The 21,271-nt window shown below is 50.3% G+C and overlaps 1 protein-coding gene across 2 annotated transcripts in view; it reads left to right on the top strand.

Moving 5' to 3' along the window:
* rreb1a (ras responsive element binding protein 1a) overlaps window positions 1-21,271 on the top strand; it is a 55,165-nt gene that overhangs the window by 27,573 nt on the left and 6,321 nt on the right. For both annotated transcript variants that reach the window (XM_040005243.1, XM_040005244.1), the window contains 17 exons: window positions 6,273-6,368; window positions 6,445-6,676; window positions 7,360-7,429; window positions 8,311-8,400; window positions 9,167-9,330; window positions 12,298-12,439; window positions 12,525-12,670; window positions 15,488-15,677; window positions 15,768-16,061; window positions 16,555-17,014; window positions 17,101-18,751; window positions 18,835-19,010; window positions 19,187-19,378; window positions 19,474-19,635; window positions 19,742-19,891; window positions 20,083-20,204; window positions 20,510-21,227. In XM_040005243.1, coding sequence (XP_039861177.1) covers window positions 6,273-6,368; window positions 6,445-6,676; window positions 7,360-7,429; window positions 8,311-8,400; window positions 9,167-9,330; window positions 12,298-12,439; window positions 12,525-12,670; window positions 15,488-15,677; window positions 15,768-16,061; window positions 16,555-17,014; window positions 17,101-18,751; window positions 18,835-19,010; window positions 19,187-19,378; window positions 19,474-19,635; window positions 19,742-19,891; window positions 20,083-20,204; window positions 20,510-21,227 — 5,055 coding nt within the window. The remainder of the gene's footprint in view (window positions 1-6,272; window positions 6,369-6,444; window positions 6,677-7,359; window positions 7,430-8,310; window positions 8,401-9,166; window positions 9,331-12,297; window positions 12,440-12,524; window positions 12,671-15,487; window positions 15,678-15,767; window positions 16,062-16,554; window positions 17,015-17,100; window positions 18,752-18,834; window positions 19,011-19,186; window positions 19,379-19,473; window positions 19,636-19,741; window positions 19,892-20,082; window positions 20,205-20,509; window positions 21,228-21,271) is intronic.

The following is a 21,271-nucleotide window of genomic DNA, read 5'->3' as shown; positions in this document are numbered from 1 at the left end:
GGAATCTGCTTCCTGATTGGCTGAGAGCTGCAGACATTTTCCACTGTGAGCGTGCTCGGTGGTTGGCTGAGACGCTCCCCTCCCCCGCTCTGCCTGCCGGCTGCGGTATGCTGTACAGTGGAGCCGACACACCGTCGATGCTATCTCAACACTTTATCACGCCGGGTCTAAACTCCACACACACACACACACACACACACACACACACACACACACACACACACACACACACACACACACACACACACACACACAGAGGAAGCAGTCAATGTGTAACCGAGCTGGAGGGCAGCGAGCAGGCAGAGAGGGGAGATGAGCAGAGGAAGAGGAGTTAGAAACAGTTTGTAAAAGGCCGACGGAGGAGGAGGTGGAGACGGATGGAGAACGTCTCTGAAAGGCTGTGGACATGCTGTCAGTGTTTAGGGATGTTTGACATGTTTTTAAATATAAACATGGTGTCCTGGGATGGCACCCCCTCTACTGATATCTGATTGGCCACCTCTGGTGCCACCCCAGATTTGCGCTGCCATGTCAGTGTAAGCATGGGCGTATATATGGGGGGGGTCAGGGGGTCCACGTCACCTTTTTCTTCTCGAGACATCACTGCAGGTCCAACTATAAAACTGTAATGTAGTGACGTGCACTGGAAGCTGCTGTGTTTGTTACGGCTAGAAACTCATCAGAATGATGGTAAATGGCCTGTATTTGTATAGCGCTTTACTCGTCCCTAAGGACCCCAAAGCGCTTTACACATCCAGTCATCCACCCATTCACACACACATTCACACACTGGCAATGGCAGCTACGTTGTAGCCACAGCCACCCTGGGGCGCACTGACAGAGGCGAGGCTGCCGGACACTGGCGCCACCGGGCCCTCTGACCACCACCAGTAGGCAACGGGTGAAGTGTCTTGCCCAAGGACACAACGACCGAGACTGTCCAAGCTGGGGCTCGAACCGGCAACCTTCCGATTACAAGACGAACTCCCAACTCTTGAGCCACGATCGCCCCAAGATAAAAGATAATAATAATAATAATGATAAATAATCATAATGATAAAAGATAATCGGATTTAAAGACGTAAATATTAGTGTTCAGTCAAGTTTCAGTGTGGCAGCTACTTTGTTACAGCGCAGGTTTAAAATCATTTTCACCAGACGTCACTCTGCTTTGGTTTCAAACTCAGCTCTGGGTTCCCCCCCCCCCCCCCCCTTAGAAATCGGGGCGTGTGCCACCCCATCTAAAAACTCTTATATACGCCCCTGCTTCCATGACTCCTTTGAAATCCTCCCGTGATACAACCGTTTGCTGTGTGGCGATTACAAAAGGGGCCGCTCACATAAAGTGGAGCTGCATGTGGTGTCTGGGTGTAAAGAATAAGACCTCTGTGCTTTTGGGTTCAAGTCAACTCTTCAACAAACACGGCTTTTGTGCTTCGTTGAGGTGGGAAAGTTGCTGCCTTGACACTAAAAACTGGCGCCTGTTTATTTTGATGCTTTTAAATGTTGATATTAGCAGTAAGCAGCATGAAGGCGCTCGCTGATGTCCAATTTAGAACTTTTTTGCCAATTTTCTGGAAATTCTGTGAACACTTGAGCAATATTTTGAAATCAGTGTTTTTTGGGCTGAAGTTGTGTAGATCTGATGAAGTGTGGCTGTGCTCAGATCAAATAAACATCTGTCTACATCTGCACTGAAAGTCGGTCATGTTTTTAGAAAGAAGGCAACGCACGACATGCTTTTGTCCATGCAGCTCAGAGAAAGTCATCTCTGCCTTGGGATATTCAGCTTTTAGTTTCACAAGTGTGCGTTAACAAGTTTGGGCAGAGTTCTGCAGCGAGGAAACAGGAACGTCGGGATCGGCGGAGCGGTGGAGGATGGGTGATGGCAGCTGAGTGTTAGATGGAGGCTCGGGAGGAGAGGCGGGGGGAGGGGGGTCATCAAGAGCGAGCGAGAATGCCCATCAATCTCTCTCTTTGCGAGCGCACATGGGGAAGCAGCAAAACGCTCTCTTGTGACTCCCGTGAGTGTGAACTTCCTGTTGTGGTCAACCAGCGCAGAAACAGAAAGAGATAAAGAGGCTCTGACTTTCTTTCAGTTTCTCTTACGAGTTTGGTGAATTCCCATGAATAGCACTTCTCTCCATCACTGTCACAAGGTTGGAAATCATCCCAGGATTTCCTGTCGGGAACCTGCCCAGTAGATTATGCATTAGATCATAAGGTTGTGAGTTTAGAAAAAAGGACATTTACAGCATTACAGAGGCAGCCCTGACTGCTCCACGCTGCAGCCAGCGCCGTATTTCATCACAGCGTTGGTATTCTTAGATAATCAGCGCTAACGCTGCCGAGCATCCGGTGCTAATGTGCGCTGAAAATGAAGCAAACGCAGATGCACCAATGGCTGCAGTTCCTCTAATGTCCACTTGGGGCTAATTCAAGCTAACATTTTCAGCCTTTGTGGATCTTACTTGCTATAAAAGGCGCAGCACAAGATATTTATCTTTAACTGTTAATCATGCAAATATACAACACTGCAGTTCCAGAATAAGAATGTGTTGCTAGAAATAAGCGAAGTCGCTCCTGTTTAGATAAACAGCGTTGCAGTGCTGTTCTGAATGAGGCCGAGAGGGTGATGGATGAATAGATGGAGGGAGAGTGACAGTTTAGGGAGGTGTAATAAATAGCCAACATATGGTGACTGGTTCCTGTCCTCCCCCTCTCTCACTTCTCTATCTGCCCATGCATCCCTCCATCCCTCTGCTCACATCTCTCCTGCTAAACACAGACTGTTAGCTGACACCGACTCACAGATACAAAAACACAGTGGTATAAATACAAATGGAAAAGGTTAGAAAAAGGAGGAAGAGGAGAGAGCTGACCATGGCACAGTCTGCTTTCCTCTTGCCTTTGTGTCCATTAATTGATGCTAGATAAGGTTTCTAATGTTTGCTAACAGCAGTTTACAGTTGGGCCGTTTTGATTCACCTAGTGAATTTAGGAAAATGACCACAGACGAGGCTGCTCACACCAGCAGCTAACTCACTAGTACTGTTGAGCATATACAAACTACAAAAAGTACAAGTAAATGAATTTATATGTTGGTGGGGATTACTGTCTGAGATTAATAATTGCAGCTGCTAGGCTAATGCTATGAAACATAGCTAGTGTGAGAGAGGGAGATTATCTATAACTTAGACTTCATAAACTTGTGACAGGTATTTATCATAAAAGAAAGAAGCTGGTGAAGTAGCCTCTTATCATGCTAGATGCTAACTTTAGTGCCAGAGCCTCTAAGGCAGGGGTGGGCAATCTCAGTCCACGAGGGCCGGTGTCCTGCAGGTTTTAGATCTCACCTGGGTCAACACACCTGAATCACATGATTAGTTCCTTACCAGGCCTCTGGAGAACTTCAGGACATGTTGAGGAGCTAATTTAGCCGTTTAAATCAGCTGTGTTGGTTCGAGGACACATCTAAAACCTGCAGGACACCGGCCCTCGTGGACTGAGATCGCACACCCCTGCTCTAAGGCATGCTAGCCAACATTAGCTGTTAACACAAGGTAAAAACTGGATTATATCAGAAGGTTAAAACATTAAGTTCATGCAGACTTATCTGTAGTAAAATTATAAAAACTTGCATGTTTCTGCTTCCTAGTTTTCAAAGTGAATAAAGAAACAAGGACAGAGAGGATGCTCTTAATCCTCGTTTACATCCTTTACCTCTCTACCCCACACATCCTGTGCTGTGTCCACCCTCTCTCTTTAATTACCGTCTGTCACTGGGTTACATCTTCACACAGTTGGTGCACAGCAGGAGGTTCATGACGTGAAATCACTGACGTTAGACTTAACTAATTCTGCTGGTTAAATACTTAAAATAGGGACAGAAATTAATATTACTCCATTGGTAAAAACTTTATGACATTCTTGCTTTCACAACAAATTTGAAAAGCACAGAAATGAACTGAAAGGGCTGTACCCTATCAGGGTGCACTGCGTAGGTGTCATGTGACTGCACCTTTGAAGTTAAGAGTTGAAAGTGTGCCACTGCCACAGCGTCCTCCTAAGGTCAAAAGAGGGTGATGGTCCTTACAATGACAGATGTACGAGTACACACCCACACACACGTACAGATACATTCATGCTCAGTGGCTCCAGCACGGTGACCTTTTTCTGCTTTTGCATGGATGTGCAAGAATGTCAGGATGTCAGAGCTGTGTGTGTGTGTGTGTGTGTGTGTGTGTGTGTGTGTGTGTGTGTGTGTGAGTGTGACAGAGTGAGTCAGGAGGGAGTGTTAGTGTGTGAGAATGATGGCTGGGAACAGATGTAGTAACATCAGCCATCTCTCTCACACACACACACACACACACAGTGCTCAGACTTCGTGCTGCGTTCAGGGACCGTTCCTTTTAAACTGGTTTAAACATCGTCGTAGATGTTTGTAAAACTTTGGCGCAGACTCCTTTTTATTTATTTATTATTTTTCTTTGCGACACGTGTTGCATTGACACTTGCACGTGTTGGCGCCGTCTCTCGGTTTGCAGCGTTCTGAGCAGCCGGGTTAGGACGGTTGATTTTGGGAGGGTTATCTTTCTCCATCCTTTTTTCCCAGCTTCCTCTGGCCTCTCCTCTCACAGCCATCTGTTGCCGTTCGTTTCTGCGGGCTGTAAAAAGTGCTGCCCGAGCACTCTGGCAGCCAATCACAGCGTCCGATTGCGTGTGTGTGTGCGCGCGTGCACCTGCCGTGGCCATGTAACAGCGTGTCATGCAGGAGCGGTGATACACTCAGAGGTCAGTGGAAACACGGCGCGCTCGCTGCCAGCTGTCAGCGCTCTCTCGCCGCGTTCCACTCGTCCTTTCTCTTTTCTTCTCCTTTTCTTCTTCTTTGGTTTTGCTTCATGTGCTGTTTTCATTTACAGAGACGTGAAATCTGTGCAGTAAAGTCATCGCGCTCACGTTGTCAGATCTGTGTTAACGACCACATAAAGATGGTTGTTTTTTAAACTCCTTGTTAAGGTCGTCGTTAGATACCAGAGTAGTTGTTTTCCATTTGTTCCCACTCTTTGTTTTTTTACGAGGACAGGATAAAATGTGGAGAAGCTGCTGCGTTTAAAGCCTGTGAATGTTTGTGGAAATAACGGCGCTGCCCTGCAGGTACATTACAATAACGGTTTAATGCTGTGGTGCAACTCGCTGTGCCAAAATCAGGAAGAGCACCGCTGACGAGGATGTGATGTCAGCGTGACTCAACTGCTGGCCACAAACATGGCCACCGCGGGAGGGTAACCCTGAAGTGGCGCGACTCTGCGACGCGCCAACTAGTGTCGGGCTGATGGAGGCGTTTGACTGCAGACTGGGGCTCCGTTGGCTTTTTCATCATTTTTAGGAGTCGCTGCTTCTTTCACTTCCTTTATTCTTTGAACTAGGAATGTCCAACACACACACACACACACACACACACACACACACACACACACACACACACACACGCGCAGCCTCTTTCTGAGCTGCAGGAGGAAGTGGCCGGCTCTGGAGCGCTTCTTCCTCTGAGGGCAGACAGGAAACTGTAATTAGCTTTCGTCTTCTCCTCTCTGCAAAAAGCAGAAGTGCCCCTTCTCTCCTCCTCCTCCTCCGTCCCTCCATCTCTCCCTCATATGTCGCTCTGGCTGGTAGAAACAGGTGTGAGGGCTGCAAAGCCACGTTTGCAGCCCTCTGGTCCAGTGGGCGCTCGGCCAGAGCTGCTTTTGTTTGCTCATAGATGGAGCGTCTTCCTCTGCCGTCTCTCTCTGTGAAGCCTTTAAGTGTCAAAGTAAATCAGAAACTCAGGAACACAGCAGTGCTTAAAACGATACATTTAACTGAATCCTTTCACCAAACTGCTTCTTTTTAAAAGATCTTTCTCAGGTTTGCAAACGTTCTGCTGACGCTGTGCATGCACTTGTGCAGCACTCGCAGGGTTTGTGAAAGCTTTTCTTCAGTGAAACCAGAAACTCCAGCTGGATGTGTCCGGGGAAAGTCGGCGCTGCTGAGCTCCCGTGCTATTCTAATCTCAGTCAGCCCTCACACACCACTCAAAAACCTCATGTCCCCAACTGACAGAGGAGTTTGTAACAATCAGCCGAGCCTTTGTTTACTGTGCTGCGGCGCCCGGGTCTGCACGCGCTCGCTGATGCATCGCAGCTTTAAACGCACACGTCTTTAAATGGACTTTGGTGGGACGGGTTAGAGGATGGTTACTCTCTAATAGTGTGTGTTTGTCTGTATTGCAGCAGTCATGGAGAACTCCACAGAGGAGCGGCAGGAAGGGGGAGGAGCCAACACTGAGCTGACGGAGGAGGAGGAGAAAACGCACAAAAACCTCAAAGGTGCGCGCCAAACCCCGGTGAACATTTAATGGTTTTAGCTAACAGAGTAATAACAGTCAGCGATGCTGCTCTTCAGGAGCGATCAACGGAGTGATGGAAGGAGCAAAGGAGGTGGCGAGCGGAGGAGCGAAACTACAGAACGGAGACAAAGGTGGAGGAACCGTGGGAGCCGGCGGAGGTGGAGGAGAAGACCTCTCCTCCATTAATGCCATGATGTCAGCAGTGATGTCAGCAACAGGGACCATTAACGGCGGAGACGGTGGGAGTGGAGCCCCTTCAGCCTCCTCCTCCGCCGGCCCCTCCCCCAGGTGATTACAGACAGTTTTCAGACTTGATTAAAAACTTTGAAAAGTTTAAAGTTTAGATGATGAGCTGAAGTCGATGTTTAGCTTCAAACCTGAATTCATTTCTGCACGTGTGAGTCAAACGGTGTGCACAGAGCTACATCTGTGGGTGGAGGACGAAATGCTCCCAGACACGTCTGCAGGACAAGTTAACGGCATTGAATAAGATTTGGCCAAACGCAGCTGTTAACGTTTCCTTCAGCATCGCTGCAATCCTGAGAGATTCGTCACAAACAGGAAGTGCTGATAGACAGCTCGGCTGCTTTCAACGGGACAAAATCTAAAGAAATTAACAGGATTTAAATGACAGCTCACAGAACAACAGGAGGTCATTTCAGCTGTAAGTGTAATTACTCGCATACGCTCCGGGCGGGATTAAAATCACTGAAGCACAGCAGGAAGCATGACAACAGCCCCACCTCCTCTGGAGGAATAAACCCCATCAGGATGGAAACCAAACAGAACGAAGCGCTTGCTTATTAAACAGATTCTGCACATAATTCACCAAATTCCTTCCTCTGGGACTCATTTTGTAAAGCAGGAACAAACCAAACACCTACTTCAAAAGGAAGCTGTTGAGTCTGTTTTGTTTCTCTTGAAACTTTTTATTTATGTGTGAAATGTTTTGTCTTCTTCTCCGTTTGAAGCCCTTCACCGAGCAAGTCCCTCACGGCAGCCATGCGAGCCCCTCCCGGTCGCAACGCACGACGCAACCAGGTACGCGACACCTCGACCGCGCCGCTTTGGCCCGGCCTCCGCCTTTGCTGCCCACAGCAGGACGTGCAGCTTCTCCTCTTCCCTCCTTTTCATGTTTTTCTGCCTCGTCACTGTGGTTTGTTTCTCCTCTCCCATCACGCTCGCTGGCATTCCACGCCGCGTCAGAACTTCCTGTGGTTCAGCAGGAAAAGGAAAGCGCTGCCTCAGAGTGGAGGGGGTGTGTGTGTGTGTGTGTGTGTGTGTGTGTGTGTGTGTGTGTGTGTGTGTGTGTGTGTGTGCGCGCGCAGTAATTTGTAGAGATTGTTTTCTCAACCTTTCCTCCCAGAATGATGAGCAGACGAGGCCTGACTGTGAGGACATTTAGCCGTCTGCCTCGGCTCTTCACAATTTGATGCACCTTCAAAGAGGTCATCAAGGCCTTTTGTTTTAGGGCCGTCTGTCTGTGAATGAATCCCGATAACATGAGTCCCCCTAAATCATTATATTAGCACGGGTCCCCACGATGATAGAAAGACAGATTTGTGTGTGTGCAGCTCTGCAGCCGCTCGGTTGGTGTTGCAGCTGGATGTGAGGCATCGGCTGACATTAGGTCATCGGGTCAAACTGGGGCCACTTCAGCCCACATCTGGACACAGCTGTCAAGCCACAAACATGCTCCACGGGGTGAAGCCTGGTCCAGCCGGCGCCGTCATGTGACCCACGCGCTGTAATGTTTTGACTGTGGTGATCACTGTGATTTGGTTATTTCAGCCTGGTTTTTGTGGTAGCATGTTTTAAATATAACAGAAGAAGAAGAAGCCAGTCAGGTGCTGCGCGGGTCATGTGACAGTTTGTAGCTTCATGATTGGATGACCTTTGATCTTTGTTTTCCTTTCCTTCAGGACACCAAAGACGACAGCTCATCTTATTGTTGTCCACTGTGTGACAAGAGCTGTCAAACGCAGCACCAGCTGACCATGCACATTAGACAGGTAAACACACCCCGCTGTGATGTGATGTTAAAGAAATAACTGAAGATGTTCAGGAGAAACCTTCTGTGTGTCAAAGCTGCTGCCGCTCGATTTATGAGCAGTGTATAGATTAGAATTTTATTTTGAAAGGGCAGCCTCTGTTATGAACATATTTCAAAGCATTATTTTACTCAATAGCATTATGCTTTTCAAACAGCCGTGGTAACTTTTGGGGCTTTTATCTTGAAAATTCAACATATTATAAAGCGTTCTTTTCCTTAAAGTCAGGCTGATGTGTCCAAGCCCAAATAAGTAAAATCCAAATAATAACTTTTCAGAATAAAGTATGTCTGCTTCCCGTGTATTCCTAGATGTGTATTTTATTTTGAAAGGATAGCATGTTTAAGATCTTTGATGGCCTCGCCAGTATCCTGCCAACAGTCTGTTACCAGGTTACTGCAGGATTTTACTTCTACTTAAATCCAACACATGTCTAGTGACATTAGAAAATCAGGCTACTATACAGCCAGGAGGCTCTTATTTTGGAGGCGAGTTCAGCAGATGCAAAACAGCAGCTGATATATAAATAAATGGTCACACGGTGTCTACATGTGCGTTTTATTATAATTTTATTCTTTGGGACTTTAGTTTTTCACTGGGGTACCACTATTGTGTGATGAGACTCTTATTTTGAAGGGGCGCGTCCACACTGTCAAACATTATACACGTCCGCTCTGTGACCGCTCATAAAAATGAGGTAACTCTGAGCGTGCCTTACGTCCCGCAGCACAACGCCGACGCCGGAGCGACGGATCACTCCTGCAGCATCTGCGGGAAATGCCTGAGCTCGGCCTCGTCGCTCGACAGACACATGCTGGTCCACAGCGGCGAGCGGCCCTACAAATGCAACATCTGCGGCCAGACCTTCACCACCAACGGCAACATGCACAGGTGATCAGAGCGCACACACACACGTCCTGCTACCTGCCAGCCAATCGGAGACGAGCACCTCATTCGAGTTAACATACAGAGGCAAACATCTGGATTACATCGACCTCATATATGCCCACATTTAAGTTTAAAAAATCTATGTCAGTGTCACTGCTTAACACACAGACACACACACAGACACACACACCATACAAACTCTGGGGGAGGAAGTTGGAGTTTAACATGATCACCAGCCAACCGTCATGGGAGAACACCACCAAACTCCTAGTGTGTGTGTGGGAGAGGGGGCGGGGGTTACACAGGAAGTTGGAAGATGACTTTTAACAACCCAACCCCAATATAAACACACACACACACACACACACACACACACACACACACACACACACACACACACACAGACAGACCTACGCCCAGTCATTTATTTATCAGTGATGTCCAGCCTTCACCATCAGACCCAACAACCTAACTGTAGCCTGCGCGTGTGTGTGTGTGTGTGTGTGTGTGTGTGTGTGTGTGTGTGTGTGTGTGTGTGTGTGTTCGTTAGCCAGAGTCTGCATCAGAACAAACACCAAACCAGACGTTACAAGAGGAAGTGTAAAAGTGCAGATGCTAATATTTATAAGGTCGATGTGCATTTTATTTTGAAATGGAGTATTTCAGATACTTTTTTATTTTCATTTTACTTTTTTATTTTTTAATAATAATCATCATTCGCACATTTTCCAAAGCATCCTTCCTGTTCTTCAGGTTTATATTTGTTGATTTATTTTTAGCTAGCCTCTAGCTGAGGCTATTTTTACCTGATTGGGCTTTTATTTTGAAACTTTACAAGAAAGAGAGAAGTCAGGGATGGCACGCTGCATTGAACATGTATTAGCTGATTTGTAATAATAATTTGTAATAACAATAACTAGACATGTTTTACATGGGAACACTGTTACTGCATTTTATTTTGAAAAGCAGCGCCTTTAAAGCAGCCTAGTAAGTTTTTGTAAGTTTTTACAGACTTTACTTTGAAAAGAATCAACTTTTGTTCCATGTGAGCCGCGTTGTTTGGACTTTGAAGAGTAATTGGAGCTCTGCGCTGAGCCGTTAGCCGAGGCTCTGCGGTGCGTGCTGGAGGATTGTTGTTCAGCCTGTTGCTTTGAGCCTGACAGATGTCGGTCTGTCTCTGCGTCCTCGCTCTCAGCGATGGTATGAGGAGCTGTGGGCAGGAAGGAATGACTGTAGGCCGACAGACGCTCTCAGATCTGCTGGGTGTCGCAGCCGTTTTTCCCTGTGTCATCATGTCTGCTTCAGTTTTGCTGGCTCTGCCTGTGCTCGCGTTGTTTTTGAGCTCCTCTGAGTTTTAGAGCAGCAGAAATGTCTTTAAGCGCCTGAGCTCAGGCGGAGGAGCGTGTGTCTGCAGACAGGCAGCAGTTGGATGAAAGAGCTTTGTTGTAGCATAAAGCTGCAGTCATGTGTGAGTGTTTACGGGCGCAGACTTTGTTCTTGTGTTGGGTGTTTTTGTTTTGAACTAATGCGATGAGAGGAATCAGCTGTCGCTCCAGTTTCTCCATCACCGCTCAGACTCGATGTTTCCTGAAGTCTAACAGAAGACAAAAACACGTGCTCCCTTCAGGCACGCGGGGTTTTCTATGACTCACAAAATCCACCTTTACGGAAACTCGACGGGCCGGTTTGTCGAGTCTCCGAGCCCGGGAAAGCGAGCACAAAGAGCAGCGCGGAGAGACGGATGAGGCGCTGATTTACAATGCAAACTGTGAGCGGAGGAGGAGGAGGAGGAGCGGAGCATCCTCTCAGAGATTTTCCTGCTTCACACGAGCAGAGAGGAGGAAACAGAGTCCATTTTGTCTCTGAAGCTGCTTCACTCCAGTTTGTAGGGAGACGACCTGAGGAGGAGGAGTTTGCTCTCTTCCTATTTACTTTCCTGTTTCCTCCTTCCTCGTTTTCAGGTTTCCTCTGTTTCTGTTTTCTTTTTTGTTTTTGCTCTTTTTTTTTTTCCTTGTTTCATTTCCTTATCTCCTTTTCTGTTTCCTAGCTTTTCTCCTTGATTCCTTGTTATCACCTCTTCTTCCCTTCCTTGTTTGCTCCCGGTGCTTCTTTCATTACTTGTTTCCTCTCCTTCTCTCCTTGTTCTGTTTCTGGTGTGTGTGTTGATATGTGGACTTCAGCAGCTGTTTGCAACACACACACACACACACACACACACACACACACACACACACACACACACACACACACACTGGGTGATAAGGATTGTGTGTCAGCTGACTGGGCAGGTTTCCTGCGCTCTGATTGGCCGGCTGCAGGGCCACAGTGCGGTTTGAGCAGACTTTGCTCTCTGGTTGGCCGCCTCCTCTCTCCTCTCCTCTGATAGGTTAATGAGCAGCTTCCTGTCAGCTGCTCTCAGATCTGCTGACTGAGTGTGAGGACCTCTTATGGGCGTCCAGCTCGCTGCCTGACACCTATTTATAGATGCGGGCTCCTCAGCCCCACACCTGCCTGTGTCCTCCTCTAAACACTCATTACCTCACAGCACCTCCTCGTCTCCTCCTGATGTCACCTCCTTTCGTCTCCTTTCCTCCCTAAAGGTTTTTTCTGCTGTTTCTTCCTTTTTTTTCTGCTTTATTTTCTTTTCCTTATTTCCTCTCATCTGTCCTTACTTCCTTTCCTGCCCACATTTCCTTTCCTCTCCTCCTTACCTCTTCACTGCTGTATCTTGTGACCTTGATGACCTTTACAAACGCACGCACACTTTCACGCACTGTCTCGCTGGCTGCTGTAGCTCCGCCCCCTCCTGTATCCATACTGTATCCCTACACACTCCCAGACCACTGACTGGTATCAGCTCTCGTCAGGCTTTCCCAGAATTCCCGGCGCTCCTCGTTAAATTAACGATGACTCCGCAGGTCTTTTGATGACATGCAGGTAAACGCCACCTACCTTCGTTTCTTGTTTCAGACACATGAAGATTCACGAGAAGGACCCGGCCAGCGGCCTGCTCCCCGTCAGCCCCCCCTCTCCCACCAAACGCCGCCGTCCGTCCGTGAAGAGGAGGCAGGGCCTCGAGGAGGAGAACGGAGAGGAGCCGCCCCACAAGAAGGTAAAAACACCAACGGGAGCGTCGGCCGTCAGGAAGGGGTGGGGTTTGTTCGGTTAAGGGAGATAACAAGTTGTTGTGTGTCGAGGTGGCGGAGGACGCGACGGCAGACGAGGCAGTGGCGGGCCGCGGCTCGGAGGAGGAGCTTCTGCCCTGTCCCATTTGCTTCAAAACCTGCAGCTCCAGACTGGATCTGGACGCGCACATGGACACCCACCCTGACACCGCCCTCAGGTACCGCCTTAACCCCTCCATCTTTCTTCTTCACCTTTCCTCTGCTCGTTTCCTCTCCTTCCCCTCTCTTCCTACTTCCTTTTCTTGTCTCCTCTTTTAAAATGGTTTTGCCCTTCTGGCTTCTCTCCTTGATTCCTCCCCTTTTGTCCTGTCCTCATTTCCTTTCATCGAGTACATTTACTTGGTTACTTTTTAACTTTACTCTCAGACACTCTGTACTTATCCGACCTTTCAAATTAAGAGTTTGTTCATGAATCTGGACGATGGTCGGCTGGGAGAGGGGACGAGGGAGGCAGAGAAACACTGGGGAAAAGAGAGAGAGAGAAGTGAAAAAGGAGGATGTACCAGGAACATCTGTCACTATGGCAACACAACAGGGACAAAGTTAAACATTGAGGAAAAGAAAGAAAGAGAAAATTAGGAATCAATGTAAAGAAATAAAGCAAGGTGAAGGACACGAGGAGACAAGAAAGAGATGAAAAAAGGATGAAAAGCAAAGTAAAGAAGAAGAAACATCCAAGAGTGGCACTAAAAGACAGGGAAGGACGCAGTGAAGGAAGGAAGGAAAGCTGATGAGGAAATGTGGGAAAAGGCAGAACTGAAGTAGGAAATGGGGAAAACTATAAAATACTAATAAAGTTCAAAAAAGGAAGAAAGAACAGGACGTAAGGATGGACAGATAGGTAGGAAAGGAGAAAAGGAAAAGAGAAGGAAGGATACAAAGAAATATAAAAGCAGGACATGAAGAGAAGAAGAAGAAGAATAAAGGAAGGAAAGGAGGATGGATATGAGACAGAAAGAAAGGTTAAAGGAAGGATGGAGAGCTGTAAGGAAACAAGAAAGGAAGCACAGAATGTTTGTGATGAGGGAGAGGAGGCGGCGAGCGGGCAGCGCTGAGCTTGTTATGGAGGAAGGAGAATATTTAGCTGTAAATCCTCCCTAATCAGCCGGTAAGAGGATCGAGTACCCTGCAGGGATGGAGGAGGATGGAGCGTAATTTACCTCACCAACAGGATGATGGGTGGATGTTCGGTCACATTAAAACCAGACGAAGACAAAAAGGCGGTGTTTAGGTGTTGAAGTTCGTGAGGGAATGTGAAACCTCAGAGACGACGAGCAGCCGTCACATCACCGTCTCGGCTGCAGGTCGGTGATTACAGACTGTGTCTGTGACAAAGGCGTGGCCTCCTGCATCATGTTCAGGAGTAACAACACGGTTTGTCTGTATTAGTTTAACATCAGTTTGTAGCTGCAGTAGCGCCGCCGCCCACTTGGGGGTCTGCACCCCTCGATTTGGGAGTCACTGCTGTGAGGTCGAACGCTCAGGTCGCTCTCAGCCTCGTCTCAGGCATGCTCACACAGCACGCGAGCAGTGGCAGCTGCCCCTCAGCAGGCTTCCTCAAGCTGACCAATCAGATGAAAGTGAGCTTGTAGAGGCACGAGCGCAGACACGGGAGGCACCGAGGGGTCGCTCCAGCTTCCTGTTTCAGGCCATGGTTTTGGTCTCTTTGTTCGATCGATCGATAAAGAAACGACTAACCATCTAAAGTTTCTAAAAAAGGACGTTTCTCACAACACGAAGCGAGACGCAGTCTGTAGTTCGTAAACATGATTCGTGCTTGTTGAACGCCGTCACCTCAGCACCGTCATGCATGTTTTCATGTAATAAAAACATAAAGACCTCTAAAGGCTTTTTACGTGATTACTTTGAAGGCTCAGGAAACACTGGAGTTGTTTTGCTTAAAACTAAAATGATGACAGTCAGCAGCACAGTGATCGATGTTTCATCAGTGGGCTGATTGTTACAGAGACGCTCGGATGGATGAGGGCGGAGGTGCAGGTCTGACTGATGGAGTTCAACAAGTGCTGCTCCACATATGGTGCAGACCCCCGACCCCCACCATCCTCTGACAGCGTAACTGAGGGGATTACACACACACACACACACACACACACACACACACACACACACAGAGGATGTGATAAGAGTGTGTGACTGCGGCAGACACTGGGCAGCTGTCCTCTCAGCGCTTAACGAGAGCCGGACCAACACCGGGTTATCACACACACACACACAGACACACACGCACACACACACACAGACACACGCACACACACAGACACAGACACACATGCACACAGACACACACGCACACACACACTTGTCTTTCTGCACGTGTGTCTTTAACCCACTGAATAACCAGCGGTGTGATTTCCACGTATCAAGCTGCGTCTGTAGTCCTCCGTGAAAAGGTGACGGACGAGCACGAATCAGCTCAAAGATCACATCCTCTCTGCTGGTTTCAAAGTTTCACACAAACTTTAGCACGAGCTTCGTGAGCGAGCGCCTTCAAACTGGAAAAACAAGAGTCAGGAAGGCACGAAATGATGTCATCACCTCCTCTTTGTCAGCCTGCTGGTCCCCACAAACAAAAAGGAGAGATGTCGCCTCCTGGTGGCGGGAGTTCAGAGGTTTTTCAAAATACAAAAATGAAGGACAATGAAAACATTTTTTTTCCTTCTTCTGGGCAAACATCGAGGACTTCTCCTCTCCATCTTCTTAAAACAAACAAACAAACTCACTATTTAAACCCTCCGAGCGGATGACTAACAGGATATTTCCAGTCGTTAGTCAATCTGATGATTGTTTGAAGTTCACAGAGAAAAACCAGATTCCTGCTAACATGTGTGGGAGGAACTTTCTTGTTTTTCAGTGACCAAATATTTTGGATTATTTGACGTTTTTTCTGATTCAAGTCTGTCCTGAATTATCGCCTCACATTCAGGCAGCATTTTCTTCTGTGTTTGTGTTTGCAGGTGTGATCTCTGCTGCCTTTCTTTCCGAACCCACCGTGGTTTGCTGCGTCACAATGCGGGGGTTCATAAGCTCCTCCCCCAGGACCCCAGCGGCCGCCCTTTCATCCAGAGCAACCCCTCTATCCCCACCGGCTTCAATGACTTGGCCTTCATTGACTTCTCCTGCAAGAAGTTTCCTCACATTGCACAGGTGTTCATCCGTCACCGTGTTCCCGTGGATCGCTTCCTGGATGAAAATGTCGGGATTCAGAGTTTTAACGCCGTTTTTCTTCCCGTCCAGGTCTGGTGTGAGACGAATCTCAGACGATGCATCAGTAAGTTCCACCGGTTCGTCTGTGAGTCCTGCGACAAGGCGTTCCCCCTTCGCTCAGCCCTGGACCTCCATAAAACCAACTCTCACCCCGACAAACGCGCCACCACCAGCGCGGAGGATACCGCAGAGAAGGCGAAGGAGGAAGGAGAAGGTTCTGCAGAGAACGAGGTTGAGAACGACCAGCAGGACGCAGACCAAGAAGCCCTGCCTGCAGAGCAGTCCAACTTCCTGGAAGGGCTGGGTCTTCAGCACGTTTCTAAGGTATGTTTGGAAGTAAAAACATGGCACACACGCGGACCTTTCAAATTAAAAGCACAAACTGAAATAAGCATACTTCAGTGCCAAAGAATAAAATGCAGACAGATCAGGATTGGTGACAGGATGTGATGGGATTTAGAACAGGAGTCTAAATGCTGGTGGTGGCTTGAATAGAGCTCTGGATGAGGTGGGTCCCACAAAAGAGTCTTAAAGGGAGAAAAACAGAGATTAAACCACGCCAAGCAGAGGCTGATGGGAGAAGACGATTGGACGAGAGTGATGATGTCAGCGTTGAGATTAATAGCGTGGGAAAGCAGAGCCATGACTTCCTGGCTGAACTTGTGCGTCAACTTTACGAATGTTAACCCAACTAGTACAAATGTTTTTACAAAGAAGTTTTTGTTTTTTTGTTCTGGGGTCTTTAAAAGACTGATTTTTAAAAAAGTGTGCGTGTGATCTTTTAACCCAGCACATGTTTCCTCTCTGTGTCCCTCAGGTGAACGCTGGTCCCACGGATGACGAGATCCATCAGGCCCACCTGGACAGCATCAAGGTGATACACGTGGAGCCTCCGTCCTCCAGCCTCCCCCAGGAGCCGGCTTCAGGCTACCTGTCTGGAGGTCTGGGATTGACTCTGGGGCTCGGCGTGAGCGGTCTGACGGCCCTCAGCATCCCCCTGCTGGAGGCCCCGGGCTCGGCCTTGCAGGGCCTCTCCCAGAGAGACGCCTTCAGCCTGCTGTCCCTGCAGCCCTTCCCCACCGGCTTCCTCCTGCAACCCGACGGGACCGCAACCGCAGCCAGCGCCGCTTCGTCAGGCGTCAAGCCCGGAGAGGCAGGCGGTACTGGGATTATGGAGCTGGCAGATATCCAGCAGATCCTGAAAGTGGCGACTACCACACCAAATCAGATAGGACTCCCACCTCTGGCCAAAGCTCCAGGATTCAGTGGTGCTAACGGTGGGTGCTGGCTGGAGCCGGTTTATTACTCAAGCCTCTGAAAGTAGATTTATCGCGACGCTCACCGACTGTTTCTCCTCCTGCAGGTCAAGTTCAGGGTCAGAAGGCGATGCCGCCACTGAAACCCAAACCTCCCATCAGCCCTCGCTCCAGCCTCACAACGACGACTCCTCCGCCGCTGCAGAGCTCCCAGCAGGCCTCACTGGGCTGCATCAGCCCCAGCCTGCCACCTCCCACGCCTTCGCTCTTCAAAACGCCCTCCTCGTCCTCAGCCGGGAACGGCGGGCAGATGGACGCGGAGTGCATGAATGAGGCCCACACCCCCCTGTCTGACTCGCCGCCTGCTGCTACTACAGCTGTACACGAGGAGGTGGGACTTAGCGGAAGAAAGCCAGGAACCAAAGGCGGCAACAACTCGGGCTCGTTCCCGTGCCGTTTCTGCGACCAGGTGTTCGCTTTCTCCGGCGTGCTGCAGGCACACATGCGCTTCCACCTCGGCATCCTGCCCCACCAGTGCAACATCTGCGACTATGTAGCTCCTGATAAAGCCACGCTCATCCGTCACCTGCGCACGCACAGCGGAGAGCGCCCCTACGTCTGCCGCGTCTGCCATTATCCGTTCACTGTCAAGGCCAACTGCGAGCGCCACCTCAGGAAGAAGCACGCCAAGACCTCGAGGAAGGACATCGAGAAAAACATCAAGTACGTCACCTCGACAACCACGGCGAACATCGCAGCCCCCATCACCACTGCAGGCACCACCTCCACCCAGGACGCGGAGACGGGCTGCACCGGAGCCGAGACCGTGTGCCGGTTCTGCGGCGAGGACCTGAAAACGTACCGGGCGCTGCAGATCCACCTGCGCACGCACAACGGCTGCCAGAGGAAACCGTTCGAGTGCCGACGTTGCGGCGCTGCATTCCTAGCCAAACGCAACTGCATCCACCACCTGCTGAAGCAGCACCCTGAGGTGCAAGAGCGCGAGATCGAGGAGCACATCGCCACCCTGCTGCCCGCCACCGCCCTCGCCACTGCCCGCGCCGCACCGTTGGCGCTGAACGGCATCAGCCAGCCTCCGATCCCGGTCGTGAAGGTGGAGGAACTGGCGAACGTCACGTATCCTGCAGAACTGGACCAGCCGCTCGACTTCTCCGCCAAGGGCCGCGGCGCTGGCGCTGGCAGCCAGACGGGGTCACCTGGGGTCAAACTGGAGAGTGTCGCCCCCCCCTTCGACTGCGCCGACCTGGACCAGCCCATCGACCTGTCCATCCCCAGCAAGAGACAGCGAAGGGAGGCGGCGAGCGGCGGCGAGCTGAGGGAGATAAAGACGGAGCAGAGCGGCAGCAGCATCGTCGAGCAGCAGCAGCAGGCTTTGTCCAAGGACGAGAAGATGGCGAGCGGCCCCTCCCCGCTTCACCCCCCCCCCCAGCTCGGCTGCTACCAGCTGCCCCCGGGCTCCACTTCCTCCCCCACCTCCCTCCCCAACGCCCAGCGAGCCCAGCGCCTCAAACCACTGCTCCCCAAACCCGCCACCTCTTCACCCTCCGGCACCCTCAAAGAGCTGCCGCCGCTGGCCTCCATCGCTCAGATCATCAGCTCTGTGTCCGCCGCCCCAGACCTGCTGAAGCGCGACGCTGCCGGCGTCGCTTCCTCTCAGGCCGATTCCGCCACAGACGCCCCTGCAGCCTCGGCCGGCCTGGAGGGACAGAGCGACGACGCCTCCGACGGACCCTCCAGGTTTGTGGGCGCCATTTCAAATAACTTTATTCACATTGCTGCTATGTTCAGCGCTCCCGCTGACTCCACCTTCTCTCCAACAGGAGGAGGCCCAGGAAGAAGGCAGCCGGCCTCGGCCTGAAGGAGAAGGCTGTCGGCGGCATCGACCTGGAGTCGAGCGGCGAGTTTGCCAGCGTGGAAAAGATGCTCGCCAACACAGACGCCAACAAGTTCAGCAACTACCTGCAGACAGGTGCTGCTGACCTGGCAGGAAAGAGAGGTGGGGGCAGGAAACTTCTGCAACCAAAACTTACAGTCAAAAAAATAAAAACTACAAATGAACCCAAATAAAAATATTTAAATGTTCATTTATTTTAGTCATCGATAATAAACGTATCTGTTCTTTAGCAGGTTGAATTTGTCCCTTGATTTAATTCAAACTCTTTCTGTGAGCAGATGGTGACAAAGCAACAGGAGGGGAGGAGAAGGAGGGCGGAGCTAAGGAGGAGGCGAAGCCGGCGGCAGTGAATCAGCCCAAAGGAAAGAAGAACGCTTACTCCAACTCTGTCCAGAAGCTGACCTGCCCCTTCTGCCCCCGAGTGTTCCCGTGGGCGAGCTCGCTGCAGAGACACATGCTGACACACACTGGTAATGACCACGACACACACACACGAAACTGGTGTTGAGCACCGCCCCAGTGCCTGACTCCATGGAAACCTGGTTATCGTTTGGTCTTCACCCAGGTCAGAAGCCGTTCCCGTGTCCGCGCTGCGACGCCTTCTTCTCCACCAAATCCAACTGTGAGCGCCACCTGCTGAGGAAGCACGGCGTGACCCACAGGACGCTGCGACGCAACGGCGCCCTCGTGAAGAAAGGCGGCGACGAAGGCTCGCATGAGAGCGCCGGTCAGAGAACAACCAGTTTTTATCACCGTTACATCCACAGACGCGTCTCCCGCGGCAACCAACACAAAATGCGTTCAGAGCACTGATTGTTGACTGTCTCCCACAGAGAGCCAATCAGAGACGGAGCAGATGGCACCAGAAGCACAAAACCTCAGCAATACCGCTTCATCTACAGACTCAGGCCCCGCCCCCACCGCTGATAGCACCACCCACTGTGAAGGCACACATGAAAGCCCCACCCACAAACCAAGCCAAGGTAACATTTTAATAACGAGTCGTGAAGGAAAGATTTGGTGTCATGTGGCAGGAAGTGGAGCTGAAGTAATCCAGGGCTTCACCGTAGTGCCAGAGTCAAACTGCAGAACTGCCCTGTTCCTGGAGTCTGCTGATGTCTGAAGATGTTAGGCACCCTTTAAATCATCGCCTGAAGCTGTTTTTGTGCTGCAGGTTTCAGCCCGACTCCCGGACCTGCCGAGCAGCAGGAGACGGAAACCACACAGCAGCCGGACCAGCAGGGGGCGCAGGAGACCCGAGCAGCACAGGGCAAGCAGCCTCCAAACAGCAGCAAGGTAACATAGCTGTGGGAACAGGTCTTTAAAAAGCCCAGCGCTGAGATACAAACAGTATTTCTCTGTAAAGCAAAATTATGGCGTAAAATATACGTAAACTGCAGATTACACACACATTCGGCTCACAGGATGTAAGATCGACGCTATATTTAATTTTGTTTTTGTGGTCATTCAAACCTTCAACCGTCCACCAGAGGGTGCTGCAGCACCTTCAGCAGCCTGTTCTTTTCAAAAAAGGTCAATAAAAAAAAAAGACGCCTCACATGTCATGTGATGATGTCATAAATGTTAAAACTCTCCTCCAGGTGGAGAGCACCGACGATGACGACTGCCACAGCAACAAGAGTCTGGACCTGAACTTTGGCAAGAAGCTCATCGACTTCAAACTCAACACGTCATCTTCAGGCTCCGCCCAGGAGGAGCAGTCCTCTCAGCCCTCCTGCTCCTCCTCCTCTTCATCTTCATCTTCATGTGGACCCGCTACCTCCACTCCCCAAGCAGCGCCCGAGAGCCCAGAAGAGGAGAAGGACACGCCCGCTTCCTCCTCGTCTTCCTCGTCCTACAGCCTCGCTGCAAAACAGCAGCCGGACTACAAACATGTCTGCCGAGTGTGCAAGAAGAGTTTCCGCTACGCCACCACGCTCGCTCGCCACGAGAGGGCACACCTCTCAGAGGATACGCCGACTCCACCTCCACCAACAGCGGAGGAAGCCACTCCGGCAAAGGAGGAGGAGGAAGAGGCGGCGCCGGAGAGCAAACCTGGCGATGAGGAGAAGGAGGCAGAGATGGAGACAGAGGAAGGAGCAAAGGGAGGCGACAGTGAAGGAGGCGACAGTGGCGAGTCGGAGGAAGAGGAGAAAGAGAAGGAGGAGAGGAGCGACGAAGAGGCATCAGAACCAAAGAGCCTGGAGGGCGGTGAGTCATCCGGAGGACGCGTGGACAAGAGGAAGAAGATCTGCAACGTGTGCTCCAAGAGGTTCTGGTCTCTGCAGGACCTGACCCGGCACATGAGGTCACACACAGGTACGACACACCTGAGGTCACCTGTGGCTGTGAATGTTGTGGTC

This window comes from Simochromis diagramma, unplaced genomic scaffold, assembly GCF_900408965.1.
Source record: "Simochromis diagramma unplaced genomic scaffold, fSimDia1.1 OVJJ01000097.1, whole genome shotgun sequence".
In the NCBI taxonomy this organism is placed as follows: domain Eukaryota; kingdom Metazoa; phylum Chordata; class Actinopteri; order Cichliformes; family Cichlidae; genus Simochromis; species Simochromis diagramma.
The sequence above is the reverse complement of the archived record's forward strand: the minus strand, read 5'-3'. Positions and strand labels throughout refer to the sequence as shown.